Source organism: Aquarana catesbeiana, linkage group LG09 (assembly GCF_042186555.1).
Source record: "Aquarana catesbeiana isolate 2022-GZ linkage group LG09, ASM4218655v1, whole genome shotgun sequence".
Lineage (NCBI taxonomy): Eukaryota > Metazoa > Chordata > Amphibia > Anura > Ranidae > Aquarana > Aquarana catesbeiana.
In genome coordinates, this window is record NC_133332.1 from 293,216,145 (window position 1) to 293,231,963 (window position 15,819).

Genomic DNA, 15,819 nt, shown 5'->3' on the forward strand with positions numbered 1-15,819 from the left:
CTGAATGAGCACTGTGACGGGAGTCTCTTTTGGGCGCAGGGTGAGCAAGAAAAGAATGAACCCTGAGAATATGATTGGATTACTTCAAATGGGACAGTAATATTCATTAACAATATCTCTCAAGAAATATGAAGATTTTATCCCCTGTACACTGTGAGGTCTATGGCCAGGAAGTATAACTCCTAATATGGACATTCCAGGAAGTTCAATGTAAGAATCCGACTGTCTATTGCTTAACTATGTTGCTTTTGTCTGGATAAGTAAATCGTGTTAATCTTGTCTGAGGCAATTTTCCCTTCACCTATTATTAAGTGTGCTCACCTGTTGTCCGCTAGGGGAGGTATTGACACTCAGAATAATGTGTATTGGGGGCTCGTTATGTAACCATTGTGTAATGTTGTGGGTGGATCCGGGTCATTGTTCGTGTGGCGCCTGCAGTATTCTCAAGTGTATAAAGAGAGCCTGCATTCGTTTTCAATAAAGAGTCTGATTCCTGTTTGACCCTCCGTACAGAGCCTCGTCTCGTACTTGGGGGGAAGAATTATTCGTATGGGTTTCTTCGGCTGATTGGAGTGTTCGGTAGCTGCCTTTGTGTTCAGAAATGGAATGTCCTAAACGGCTTTAACCCCTTTCATACTCGGGGTGTCGTTACAAGCACATATGGGAAAATGTAGAATTGTTTTAATGTGAAAGGTACTCTTTTATCCTCCAGGATGAGCCAGATAGAAAACAAAGAGTAAAGAGGTAATATCTGAACCTTACCTTGACATACTCGCTTCCAGCATCCAAGGTGTTGCAGGTGCTGCAAGAGAAGATGGAAGAGTTAGGACACGGGTACAGGAGGAGCATAGGGAAACAAACGCCATAGGAGAGCACATAGAGCAACAGAACCATTGTATGAGGACCTCTTCCTGTTTGTTTACTAGCTGTGTGTTCACATTAGATACTGTATAGAATAATGATCAATTATTTATCAACTTTTTAATGTCTGATCATCTAGTAGGCTCATAAGTAAAAACTCCCAGAGATCAATACAGCAACCCTCTCTGCAGCTGAGTGTCAGGGTTATTCCGGACAGAATAAAACATGTCCAGGTATGTATTTCTTAATGCGAAACCCCGGCCTCAGTATGTTAAGGTAACTGTGATTCAGGAGCGTTGCTAGGTCTACAAAAGATCTGGGGCTACAGCCCATAGCAGAGCAGTAAAGAAAGTCATACGCTTGGGCGGGCATACACATGTATATACAGTAATATATGTGTGTGTGCGTATATATCCTCAGAGAGCCCCCCCATTTACATCAGGGTCCCCAGAGAGCCCCCCACTTACAACAAGGTCCCCAGAGAGCCCCCTCTTGCATCAGGGTCCCCAGAGAGCCCCCCTTAAATCAGGGTCCCCAGAGAGCCCCCCTTACATCAGGGTCCCCAGAGAGCCCCCCTTACATCAGGGTCCCCAGAGAGCCCCCCTTACATCAGGGTCCCCAGAGAGCCTCCCCCTTAAATTAGGGTCCCCAGAGAGCCCCCCTTACATCAGGGTCTCCAGAGAGCCCCCCTTACATCAGGGTCCCCAGAGAGCCTCCCCCTTAAATCAGGGTCCCCAGAGAGCCTCCGACTTACATCAGGGTCCCCAGAGAGCCTCCCCTTGGGGACCCCTGCAGAGACTCAGGGCTATGGGGCCCAGATTCGGGGCTATAGCCCCAAAAGCCACCCCCTAGCGACGCCACTGCTCTGATTAGACTGGTGCTCCCTGGCTAGAAAGGTGCTCCCTTGCTGCTCTCCTTCTCTATCCTCTCTGCTCCATGAACTGTAATTTGAATCTTCCTGTAAAGTTTTGGCTGCTGCATAACTTCTGGCCTAGATGTGGCCCATACTACCCCTTAGTTTTCAGCCACACGGTCAAGGACACATTTCCCCCCAGAGATTGGTGACAACTATGGGGGGGGAGCGTGGTCATGAAGACAAATAGGGTAAATCTACCCAGTTGGGACACATGCAGCAATAAAAACTAGGGATGCACAGATACCATTTTTTTTACAATGAGTATGAGTACCGATAGTTTTTTTTTAGTACTCGCCCGATACCAATTACCGATACCTACCGCAACTGTTTTGTTTTAACTTCAGCTGTCAGCAATGGTACAAAGCATTGAAAAGTTATTTACAAATGAAATAAACTGATCTTTTTTTTAATTTTGCGCATTTTCAATGTGAAATGTGTAAATATATGTTAATATATATGTGTAAAAATATTCACTAACAAAGCAAACAACAAAAAAAAAGTTTTAATCGTTTATGGTTTATAAAATAGACGTGAACAAAAGAAAAAAAGCAGGAAAATAATAAGGACCGGCCACTGTATATATACGTCATTACTTTAAAGATGGATATCTCAGTAACGGCCGCAGCTGCTGCCACAACCGAGGTATCCATCTTTAGGGCCGGCGATTCTGTACACGATAATGGTGGTCTCTGAGGCGGGTTCACCGCGAGTTCACCGTTATCGGCGGCGGGAGAGGTGCCACCCCCCTCCCGCCGCTCTCCCGCCCCCTGCCGCTTACCGGAACCGTCGGTAGCGGTGGAGGCGATCGGGTCCTTTCTCTTCCTCAGTATAGAGACGAGTGAGGCTAATATGGCGCCCACCCGTCTCTATACCATAGGACGGCCGGAGCAACGTCATTATGTCGGCTCCGCCCACTTCTCTTAAAGGCACATTTTTTTTTGTGTCATATTTTTAAACTACTTTTTTTTTTTTTTTTTTTTGCATTTTAGTCTAAATATGAGATCTGAGGACTTTTTGACCCCAGATCTCATATTTAAGAGGTCCTGTCATGCTTTTTTCTATTACAAGGGATGTTTACATTCCTTCTAATAGGAATAAAAGTGATCCAATTTTTTTTTTTTTTAAAAAAACAGTGAAAAAATAAATAAAATAAAGTAAAATAAATAATAATACATTTTTTTTTTTTTAAAAGCGCCCTGTCCCAACGTGCTCGCGCGCAGAAGCGAACGCATACGTGAGTAGCGCCCGCATATGAAAATGGTGGTCAAACCACACATGTGAGGTATCGCCACGACCGATAGAGCGAGAGCAATAATTCTAGCCCTAGACCTCCTCTGTAACGCAAAACATGCAACCTGTAGAATTTTTTAAACGTTGCCTATGGAGATTTTTAAGGGTAAAAGTTTGACGCTATTCCACGAGCGGGCGCAATTTTGAAGCATGACATGTTGGGTATCAATTTACTTGGCGTAACATTATATTTCACAATATAAAAAAAATTGGGCTAACTTTACTGTTGTCTTATTTTTTTATTCAAAAAAGTGAATTTTTTCCAAAAAAAGTGCGCTTATAAGACCGCTGTGCAAATACGGTGCAAAAAAAAAAAAGTATTGCAATGACCGCCATTTTATTCTCTAGGGTGTTAGAAAAAAAAACAATATATAATGTTTGGGGGTTCTAAGTAATTTTCTAGCAAAAAAAACTGTTTTAAATATGTAAACACCTAAAATCCAAAACGAGGCTGGTCCTTAAGTGGTTAAATGGAGGAGAATAGGGAGTTAATTAAGGCTGATTAGAGTAAATGAGGGTTATGAAGGGGTTAACCTCCCTGGCGGTTTTCCCGAGGGTGGCTCGGGGTTAAAATTCAGTACCATTAGCGGTAACCCCCGAGCCACACTCGGGATCGCATTGCAGGATCCTGGGGCGGCGTTACTTACCTTGTCCCCGGGATCCTGCGATGTCCCCCGCAGTATCCGAGGGCTCCGTCCTCCTCCGAAGCCTCTCCGTGCCAGGCTCCGTTCCCTGCAAGCGGCGCGACGCACGGGGGCGGAGCCTGGCGGCAAATTCAAAAAAATGTCAAAATCATAACACATACAGTACTGTAATCTTACAGATTTCAGTACTGTATGAAATGATTTCACATCCCTTTTGTCCCCAGTGCTCTGGCCCATGCCCTGCATGCAGTTTTACATGATATACACTGTTCTTTCTGCCTGGAAACTGGAGATTGTCCATAGCAACCAAAACGTGTCCCTTTACGTCAAAAGTGGCTTTAGACCAGCTAGAAAACAGCGATAGTAAATTAGAACACTTGCAGAATTGAGCGATAGTGAATTGTGGGGAAATTTATTTTATTACTATTTTTTTTAATTTTTTAAAATTATTTATTTTTATTTATTATATTATAATTTATGTTTTTGTGTTTCAAACTTTATCATACCCGGGATATCTACTAGACTCTGGTTTGGACAGATTTAAGTGTGTTATTGTTAAGATTTACAGACCTAAAATATAAAACGCCAAATTTCCATGCAAAATAATTGTACCGCTTTCAGCACCTAAAATCCGAAATAATCATACCGCCAGGGAGGTTAAACAGAGGAACATTTGTTCTTCCCTTTGATCTGCAGATGAAGAAACAGAAATATACAAAAAAGAAACAATGTTTCTTTTTATTTTAGTGTTTCAGGGCTGAGCAATGTTGGTAATAAACATTGCGGCTTTTTTTTTTTGACAGCTCCAATTACCGAACTTCTTTAACACAGGGGAGACCCACTGACAGCTCAAAGAGCTGAGCCTGAAAGTATCGGTTTCAGGTATCGTGCATTTGCAAGAGTACCGATACTTGTGCAAATACTCGGTATCGGCACAGATATTGATACTAGTATCGGTGCAACCCTAATAAAAACCATGACAAATCCTTCCCAACTCCATTCAAAACCTAAAATAAAACATTCTAGCTATATACACACTTTAGGCAAAGAAAAGCAAGGTCACCAACCAACCTAGTTGTGCTGTCTGGATGAAAAGACTTGTTGGAAAGAATTAAGCTGGTCGCAGATGGATCAAATCTCGGCAGCAGGTTCAGCAGGAACGAGATTTGATCCACCTATGAGCAGGCTGGTTTTACTGAAGTTGATCCATCGATTGCCTTCAGTATAACCAGACTGTTAGATTATTTTTTTTTTGCATGTGATAACCATACCTCCCAACTTTTTGAGATGGGAATGAGGGACACCTATTAGCAAAAGTATGTAGGAATAGGACACACCCCTTGCCACGCCCCCCTTAAAGGAGAATTGTACCAAAAAAAACAATATTGGTTGAACCCACAAGTGCTTTTTTTACCACTACTATTCCTTTATATTGGTTTTTGGCATTTTCAAATGTAGCAATTTAGAAATTGGATGAAAGATTTAGCAGTGGAAAACACTTAAGTGGTGCAATTTATATACAACTATGTAGATCAGACCAAAAAGAGGGACAAATGAGGAGGGAAGAGGGACTTAATTCCAAATCAGGGACAGTCCCTCGAAATCAGGGACAGTTGGGAGCTAGGGATAACTGCTGGTGGCTATAGCCGCCAGCAGTGATTATTGTGTTCTGCCAGCAGGGACGGCTCCCCACCTGTAGAAGGGATTCCCCCAATCAGCACTGACTGTGTTGATGGGGAAATCGAGCAATGTTCTTTCCTGTACAGGCTGTCATTGTGTACAGGCCGCCCTCTCACTTCTATTGTATGTTCCTTTTGCTGTATATGTTCTGCTATACAACTGCATGTACCTGTCAGAAGAAATATTTCATGCATTTGTATAATCCATAATATTTGCTCTTGTTTGTGCTTACATTATACACAAAAGATAAAGAAAAAAGGAAATTTTCCCCGTGGGGTTTTGAATTGCAGCCAAAAAATTAAAGAGGTAAATGGAATATATTTTATTGAAACAATTATTGTACAATATAAGTTATCATGAGCTCTGTTATTCAATCCATTGTATATACATAATGAATTGAATAGAGCTCATGTTTTAACATAACTTATATTGTACGGTAATTTTTTCAATAAAATATATTCCATTTACCTCTTTAATTTTTTGGCTGCAATTCAAAACCCCACGGGGAAAATTTCCTTTTTTCTTTATATTCTATTTGAGGCGTGCAGCTATCTCTCTCTCTCTTACCATCAGTATCATTTTTTTTTAATACACAAAAGATGATGGTGTTATGAAATGATTATTAATAATGATAACTAGGTGCACCTTTTTGGCAAAAAGAAGAATAATGAAATATTTGAAATGCCTACTTATGTTTTTCTTTTCCAGACATTCTTTTTTATTTGCTTGCAATGCGCCGTTCAACTTGCTAGAACAAATGACTAATCAGTTCCTTTACACAGTCCCCTCCCTCATTGCACATCATAGCCCTCTCCTCTTCTGGGAACGTTTACATTTCTGTCTGTGCTGGCCCAGCTAATCTCTTCCCCCACCAAACCTCTCCACCTGGGGGAGAAGCAATGGGGAAATACTATAGAGCGCCACTTGAGTGGCAGCTCTGAATCTTCTGGGGCTGCTGACATCACATTCAAGATGGCGGCCAACAGCTGCATTCTCGGGGCTTAGGGATGGCTATTCATGGAAGGTTTTTTTTATAGATAACATGCATAAAATACATTCAATTCCTGTGTAATCTTATTGGAAATTTTTTGTTGAAATGAATGGTCTGGCAACATTTCTGGCCTCTTTAACTACTTCAGCCCCGGAAGATTTTACCCTCTTCCTGACCAGAGCACTTTTTGTGCGTCGCTTTAACTGACAATTGTGCAGTCGCCCAAACAAAATTGACGTCCTTTTTTCCCCACAAATAGAGCTTTCTTTTGGTGGTATTTGATCACCTCTGCGGTTTTATTTTTTGCGCTATAAACAAAAAAAGAGACAATTTTGAAAAAAAACGCATTATTTTTTACTTTTTGCTATAATAAATATCCCCAAAAAATATATAAAAAAACAATTTTTTTCCTCAGTTTAGGCCGATATGTATTCCTCTACATATTTTTGATAAAAAAAAATTGCAATAAGCTTATATTGATTGGTTTGCGCAAAAGTTATAGCGTCTACAAAATAGGGGATAGTTTTATGGCATTTTTATTATTCATTTTTTTTTTCTAGCAATGATGGCGATCTGCGATTTTTATTGGGACTGCGACATTATGGCGGACACGTCAGACAATTTTGACACATTTTTGGGACCATTGGCATTAATACAGTGATCAATGCTATAAAAATGCATTGATTACTGTAAAAATGTCACTGGCAGTGAAGGGTTAACACTAGGGGGCGATCAAGGGGTTAATGTGTTCCCTAGAGTGTGTTCTAACTGAAGGGGGGAGGAGACTGTGTAGGGGAGATGACAGATCGCTGGTCATACTCTGTATGAACAGATGATGTCACTTCTCCCCTCAGAGAACTGGAAACTGTGTGTTTCCACACACAGATCCCGGTCCTCCGTGTGTCATGGTGATCTTGACCGCCGGGCACTCGCATCGGCTCAGGGGGCGAGCAAAGGGTGCGCGTGCCACAGGGCGAAGTGACGTTACATAACGTTGTTTCGCCCAGCCGTGCCATTCTGCCGCAGCACAACTGCGGCGGCTGGTCGACAAGTGGTTAAGAACTAATCAGAAGCTTTGAGGTTGATCGGCCCTGGATGCAGTTTGCATTGAAGGTTGAGCATTGACTGGTAATCACTGCATGTATAATTACAAGTGAATGGCAGAGAATGGTTGCATACCTCCCAACTTTCTGAGATGGGAACGAGGGACACCTACTAGCAAACGTATGTAGGCATAGGACACACCCCCTGCCACGCCCCCCTTAAAGGAGAATTGTACAATAAAAAAATAATTGGTTAAACCCACAAGTGCTTTTTTTACCAATACTATTCCATTATATTAGCTTAAGGAATTTACAAATCCAGCAATTTAGAGATTAAATGAAAGGTTTAGCACTGGGAAACACTTTTTGATAGATAAAAAGTGCATGTTATATACAACAATATAGATCAGACCAAAATGAGGGATAAAATGAGGAGCAAAGGGGGACAGAGGGACCTTGCTCCAAATCAGGGACAGTCCCTCGAAATCAGGGACAGTTGGGAGCTATTTGGTTGCAGGCACTGTTATGCCGTGTACACACGGTCGGACTTTTCAGCTACAAAAGTCCGACAGCCCGTCCGGCAGACTTTCGACGGACTTTCAACAGACTTTCTAATGAACGGACTTGCCTACATACGATCACACAAAAGTCCGACGGATTCGTACGTGATGACGCACACCGGACTAAAATAAGAAAGTTGATAGCCAGTAGCCAATAGCTGCCCTAGCGTCGGTTTTTGTCCGTCGGACTAGCATACAGACGAGCGGATTTCTGGGTCCGGCGTAGTTACGATGTAAAGATTTGAAGCCTGTTCCAAATCTAAAGTACGTCGGATTTGTGGCTGGAAAAGTCCGCTGAAAGTCCGGGGAAGCCCACACACGATCGGATTGTCCGCCAGACTTGGTCCGTCGGCGTCCGTCGGTCTTTTGTAGCCAAAAAGTCCGACCGTGTGTACGCGGCATAAGCTTCTCATTGCTTTGTATTGGGCTTCCTGCCCACAGCTGTCCCACAGGACTTCATGGGCTGCCCCTAAACACATGTGTTAATGAGTTCCCCTAATGCTGCATACACACAAGAGGACTTCTCATCGGACTGAACGCCGAAGGACTTTTCAAAGGAGTTCCGACGCAACGGACTTGCCTTCACACGATCCCACCAAAGTCTGATAGTTTCGAATGTGATGACGTACGACCGGACTAGAAAAGGAAGTTCAATAGCCAGTAGCCAATAGCTGCCCTTGCGTCGTTTTCAGTCCGTCGGACTAGCATACAGACGAACGTTTTTTTCGATAGGAATCGAGTCCGTCGGAAAGATTTGAAACATGTTCTATTTCTAAGGTCCGTCAGATTTTTTGACAGAAAAGGTTCGATGAATCCCACACATGATCGGAATGTCCGACGGATTCGTTCCGTCTTACCTTTTCTGCTGGAAAGTCCGGTCGTGTGTACGCGGCATTAAGAGGAAAGGTTGTTCAGTAAGTGCCAAATAAGTGTTCATTTTTCCTAAGAGCATTATTCCCCAATACTGAACAACGAATGCCAGTCATTTTTGCTGTCCATCGCACTTTTAAAATGCAAATCTTACAGTGGAACACCCAGGGCTTTTTTTCAGCAGGAACTTGGGGGAACACAGTTCCGGCACCTCCAGAACTGAATGGCAAGGGGTGCTGGGGTGTGCTGGAGAGTCTATTGATGCTGGCTGTTGAGGAATCTATTGTTGCTGGAGGGGATCTATTTTTGGGAAGGAAGGAGGTCTACTGTTGCTGGGGAGGACTTCTGTTGCTCGTGGGGGTTCTATTGTTGCTGGGTGTGGGTCTTATGCTGCAGGAGGGGTCAATCATTGCTTCGAGGAATCTACTGTTGAGGAAGGGGTCCTTGTAGCTGGCTGCTGGGGAATCTATTGTTGCTGGATGGAATCTTTTTTTTTTGCAGGGGGGTCTATTGTTGCTGATGGGGGATCTATTGTTGCCGGGAGTGGGTCTTATGTTGCGGGGGTCAATCGTTGCTGGGTGGGATCTACTGTTGAGGGAGGGGTCTAATGTTGCCGGCTGCTGAAGGGTCAATTGATGCTGGCTGTTGGGTATGCATTGTTGCTGGAGGGGATCTATTATCGCTAGGCTGTCTATTGTTGCTAGATCTATTTTATTGCCTTTTTTGTTATCATTACAAACTCCATATAAAATACTTGGTTCTGTATTCTCTTAAAGGGGTAGTACTGGAAGGTGGGTAAGGGTTGGACCCAAGGAACGGTGCTTGGAGGTGGGTAGGGGGCGGAGTCAAGGGGTGACTCGGAAGGGGAGGGGTACCTGCACCTTCTCTCTGAGAAAAAAAAGCCCTGGGAACACCAGACAAAATTTTTTTTCTGGTGACTATTGCCACCACGAGAGAAAGTTCTACACTCTTTTACTGTTGGTACTGGAATGAGAGTAAGGGGGAAAAGTCCCTACAGAGACATTGGTAAAATTGGTATAATGCCCCCCCACTGGGGTAGCTGTTTGCCTGCACTTGCCCTTTAAGGGGGGAAATGACTTTTGTGAATTGTCTGTTACATACATTACATAAATGAATAATATACAGAGAAAGTATAACACATGGAAAACCTGACCCAATAAAACCTACATGGTGCCACAACCTTCTGGTGAAATCCTTCATATATGAATGGCTATGTTTAAGCAATGTGATCAGTGGAAGTAAACCATGAGATAACAGTCACCTTGCTGGGACAAGTCCTGGGTTTTCCATGCAGGAAATCTGTCATACGATGTTTGTGACTATGAGCATTCTCCTAAATCTGGATCTCCCAGAGGAGCGGCTCTGGAAGGCTGGCGGACATTGTGTTCTCAGTCAGGTTTCCTGGCCGAGGTGAATCACTGGCGGTGGTGAAGGGTCAAGTGGCAGGGTGTGACGGGGCCTGGGTACAGGCGCTGCACAGGAAACAGATGCTCTATCCATGTTTTAGGACAATGCAAGGCTTCCTCTCTCTTCTCCCTGCATCCTCTTGTGTTACACAGAAGGAAACATAAACGCACAAATAGACGCATTACCTGATTTCAGACAAATCTCACAAGAACGACCAAGTTCAGTCTTCTAGAATTGCTTCTACTTTCTTAATTACAGTGTGCTGGTTGTGGGTCAGTACTGGAAACCACAGAACTGCCTGATGTCCTTCTTTTTTGACCTATGGTCCATCTCCCAGATGTTTGTCTCTCCTTAACATTGCCAATATTTTTAAAGTAACCAGTTTATTGATATTGCATATTCTGGTTTGTCATGCCAAGGCCAAAATGTAGAACCATAATGTATCTAGTACATTAAAAAGAAAATTGAATAGCAGATTTTCCATTTTAAATTTACAAACCTCCCTATTTAATGTGATAGAAACGAGAGACATATTTTGCAGGAAGGATGTAAGCACAGTTGGGCAGACCATGAAGTATTGATACCCAAAGAAACAGTGAATATGCCCAGCAAAGAAGTGTGAAGAATAGAGGTATGATCTCATCAGTGGGGTGCTGTTTGGCAGGGGTTCCTGAGTTGATGGCTACAAAGAATACTAGGGCTGCAACTAACGATTATTTTCATAATTGATTAGTTGGCCGATTATTGTTTTGATTAATTGATTAATTGGATAAAATCATAAAAATTTAAAATATAAAAAAGACCTAAAATACTATTCTGCAGTTTTTCAGACAGGACTGTAATATTATAATGCATGACAGAGTCCCTTGTCATATACAGGTATCCTGTCGTGTCTATTCCTCCCAGGAACACCAATGATGGGGCACTATTCCTCCCAGGAACCACAATGATGGGGCATTATTCCTCCCAGGAACACCAATGATGGGGTACTATTCCTCCCAGGAACAGCAATGATGGCGCACTATTCCTCCTTAGATCACCAATGATGGGGTACTATTCCTCCCGGGAACACCAATGATGAGGTACTATTCCTCCCGAGAACATCAATGATGGGGCACTATTCCTCCCAGGAACACCAATGATGGGGCACTATTCCTCCCGAGAACATCAATGATGGGGTACTATTCCTCCCGGGAAAACCAATGATGGGGTACTATTCCTCCCAGGAACATCAATGATGGGGCACTATTCCTCTCGGGAACACCAATGATGGGGTACTATTCCTCCTGGGAACACCAATGATGGGGCACAATTCCTCCCAGGAACACCAATGATGGGACACTATTCCTCCAGGGAACATCAATGATGGGGTACTATTCCCCCCCTCCCCCTCCTAGGAACACCAATGGGGCACTATTCCCCCCCTTCCCAGGAACACCAATGGGGCACTATTCCCCCTCTTCCAGGAACACCAATGATGGGGCACTACTCCACCCACCCCCCCGGAACACCAATGATGGGGCACTATCCCCCCCAGTAATACTTATGATTTTGGGGCATATATGGACATTATATCACTTCACAGGTGTAGGTCGGCGCTCATGGCTGCTTGGGCACTATTCCCCCCCTTCCCAGGAACACCAATGGGGCACTACCCCCCCCTCCCAGGAACACCAATGGGGCACTATTTCCCCCCTCCCAGGAAAACCAATGATGGGGCACTACTCCACCCACCCCCGGAACACCAATGATGGGGCACTATCCCCCCCCCAGTAATACTTAAGATTTTGGGGCATATATGGACATTATATCACTTCACAGGTGCAGGTCGGCGCTCACGGCTGCTTCTTACCTCTCTCTCTCTCTTCCCTCAAGATAGCAGGGGGCGGAGCTGAGAATATCAGGGGGGGGAGCTGACGTCAGCGAGGAGGAGAGAGGCGGACGTGCCTGGTCACATGAGTGGCGATGTATTCTCATGAGAATACGGCTGCGCCGCCACCTTGTACACAGGATTCTAACACTGGGACGGAGGCGGGACTGGCAGGGAGGAAGGTGCGTGTCGTTAGACCAACTAATCGATGATCTTTGACAATGATTTTCATTATCGATTATTATCAATTTTATCGATTAATCATTTCAGCCCTAGAGAAGATTGATCCCACAGAGAAACTCCTGGGGTGGAAGCCCCGAGACTAATGGTTTACATACAGTATAGAGATTTCATATGTGTAATTACCGGCTTGCCTGGAGTTCAGCTTTATACTGTATTGTGCAGAATGTCCACCAAACGGCACCATGCATAAAGCTCATATGCACCTATGATCACGTATGTTTATAACACACCTTATTGCTGCATAGGTGTGCGCAGCCTATTGCATTAGGGTGTGCACCCCAAAGTTCAAACACACATGAATGCCACCTGCTGTCACAGGAAGGGGGCTCTGATGGTGGGAGACAGTTGATTGAGAGCATATTACAGTACACCCTAAATACAAGTGTAACATGTTCCTAAAGTTGAACCTAGACTTTAATATAATGGGGGCATTTACACTGGCCACTGGCACCCCCAACCACCCACCTGATGCTGCTCCTGGATAATGCTAATGCACATGAGGTGATTAGGGTGTGCCCAGGCACACCCGGCACACTCTGTGCGCACGCCTATGTATTGCTGTCACATGCACCTTTTTGCTTTGCTTTTTTTCATGCACTCAGAATTTAAAATATATCTAATGCAGATGTGCTAAGTGTGGATTGTTGTTTGTGCATTCCGAGGGGCTCGCAATCAATGCACCTAAAAATCACAATTAGCTGCATCACACTGATGTTAACAGGCTACAACAGGGGCGCTCAACCTGTGGCCCGTGACCTCAAACCTGGGGTCAGTAACCATTGATTGTGATGTGGGCTTGCCGACCCGGCATCCCAGAGCATCAGAGTGCAGTGAGCCAGCACCGGCAGTGGAGGAAGCAGGAGAGATGATGCTTCCTCTGTAGCGCCGGCTCCTGTACCAGATGGGGTAAAACCAAATTGCACTCCGCCTCTAAACCTTTCTAGCAGCCTGGAAAACTATGCCAGCAGCAACAGCAAGAGGAAAAGAAGGTCAGTGTAGTAAACAACACATACATGCATACCTCCCAACTTTTAGAGATGGGAATGAGGGACACCTATCAGCAAAAGTATGCAGGCATAGGACACACCCCTTGCCACGCCCCCTTAAAGGAGAATTGTACAAAAAAATAAAAGATTGGGTCAACCTAAAAGTGCTTTTTTACCACTACTATTCCTTTATATTGGCTTTTGGAATTTACAAAAGCAGCAATTTAGAAATTGGATGAAAGGTTTAGTGCTGGAAAACACTTTTTGATAGATAAAAAGTGCAATTTCTATACAACTATAGAGATCAGACCAAAATGAGGGACAGATAAGGAGGGATGAGGGACAGAGGGACATTGCTCCAAATCAGGGACAGTCCCTCCAAATCAGGAACAGTTGAGTTATACATACACTGGGCATAATAACTTTTGCAATGGGCATATTAGCACCTATAAAAGGATTAACAGCTGTTAGGCTGCTTACACATTGATCCGCGGGTGCAAAGTAGTGCACTTGCAGCTTTTCTGCCGGTCACCTGCACTGGGCCATAGACATCTATTATATCCTGTGGGTTTGGTATGCTTTCAGAAAGTGCATCACACCTGCAAGATGTAATAGAAGTCTATGGTAAAGCGCAGCTAACCTGCAGGAAACGTAACAGGCACACTGAGCTGAGGGTAAACCGCAGCACATCAGTGTGAAAGCAGCCTTAGGCCCGATTCACATTCATGCATGTTGCTTTTGAGAGTTTCTGCAGTGCTTTTTGCGGTGCTTGCCGCGTTTTTGAACATGCGTTTTTGCCGCGTTTTGCGGTTTTTTTATACTGTATACAGTGTAAAAAAAAAAAGAAAGAAAAAAAACGCAAAACGCTCCAAAAACGGTGGTAAAAAAAGCAGCAAAAACGCGGTACCTGCGTTTTGGATGCGGGTCCATTGAATTCTATTACATGCAAAACGCTGCATTTTGCATGAAAAAATGTCCCCGACCCTTTCCAAAAACGCAGAGGCACAAAAATGCATTGATGTGAACATGTTCCATAGGTACCCATGTTAAAAAATTCCCATGCATTTCTGCAAAATGCAAAATGCATCAAAAAAACGCATTAGTGTGAATGGAGCCTTATGGGGGCTCAGGACAGTAGGGGCTAGTTTACATTTGCGGCTTGGGGGGGGGGGGGCGGTTAAACCCCATAGTTCTTTGTGGCACGTGACCGGTTACCAAATCGTTTAAGAGGCCCTCTCTTTTCAAAGGGTGAGCACCCCTGGGTTACTAAAACAAATTGATTTCTACAAATGATGTATTTTTCACAGGTCAACACATGCTGTAGATATGAATGAGCCATAAACCTCCATATAGCCAGCAGCAGATAAGCAAATAGTACATAAGCATACCTCCCAATTTTTCTGAGATGGGAATGAGGGACGCCTATCAGCAAAAGTATGCAGGCATAGGACACACCTTTTGCCACACCCCCTTAAAGGAGAATTGTACAAAAAAAAACAAGATTGGTTAAACCCACAAGTGCTTTTTTTTTACCACTACTATTCCTTTATATTGGCTTTTGGAATTTACAAATGCAGCAATTTAGAAATCAGATGAAAGGTTTGGCGCTAGAAAACACTTTTTGATAGATAAAAAGTGATTTTATATACATCTATACAGATCAGACCAAAATGAGGGACAAATAAGGAGGAATGAGGGACATTGTTCCAAATCAGGGACAGTCCCTTGAAATCAGGGACAGTCGGGAGCTATGCAGTAGTACAAACCTGTGGCATGGCGACCAATCAGGTGCCAGCTTTTTGGTTCAATTCTCCCTTAGAAGACTGACTAATGGAATCTGATTAGTTGAGCAACTCCTCTACTTAACTATAAAGGAAGTTATCCCCCAACCCCCCCCCCCCCCCCCCCCCCCCCCTGCAATGTACCAGGGGGAGAAAGGAGTGAAGTCATACAGTTCAGATCTAGTCCTCTTTGACAAGAGGTTCACGACCTCCCTATAAATAACCCAATTCTTAACTAAATCCAGATGATGTGTGAGAGAGATATGTTCCTGGGAAAGAGGGAATCCCAGAAAGCAGAGCTTTCAGGACTTGTGAGTAGCTGCTAAGGAATGCAAAGGTAAAACAAGGCTCGTACAAGAGCCGACATTGTTTGAATTATCCAATGAGCCAGCTGCTTCAACTTTCTGATCAAACCTAGCAATCAGTTGGTTATCAATGACATTGTCATCATTATCAATGGTAGCAAAAATGAAAGCCATCGATTGGTTTTGAAAAATTCTGATCAATTTCAAGCTAATTGTGTGATGTATGGTGCAACTTAGGTCTGGTTCACACTTATGCATTTTTTAGTGCGTTTTCAGTTTTTCAGAAAAACACTACAGTCCATTTAACATGGTTTCCTATGGGTCATGTTCACATCTGTGCATTTTCTAGAA

The 15,819-nt window shown here is 43.7% G+C and overlaps 1 protein-coding gene across 2 annotated transcripts in view; it reads right to left on the reverse strand.

Annotated features, from left to right (window-relative positions):
• Positions 1-15,819, reverse strand: part of SH2D3C (SH2 domain containing 3C) — a 173,806-nt gene that overhangs the window by 53,879 nt on the left and 104,108 nt on the right. For both annotated transcript variants that reach the window (XM_073600449.1, XM_073600450.1), the window contains one exon: positions 763-802. In XM_073600449.1, the coding sequence (XP_073456550.1) occupies positions 763-802 (40 nt within the window). The remainder of the gene's footprint in view (positions 1-762; positions 803-15,819) is intronic.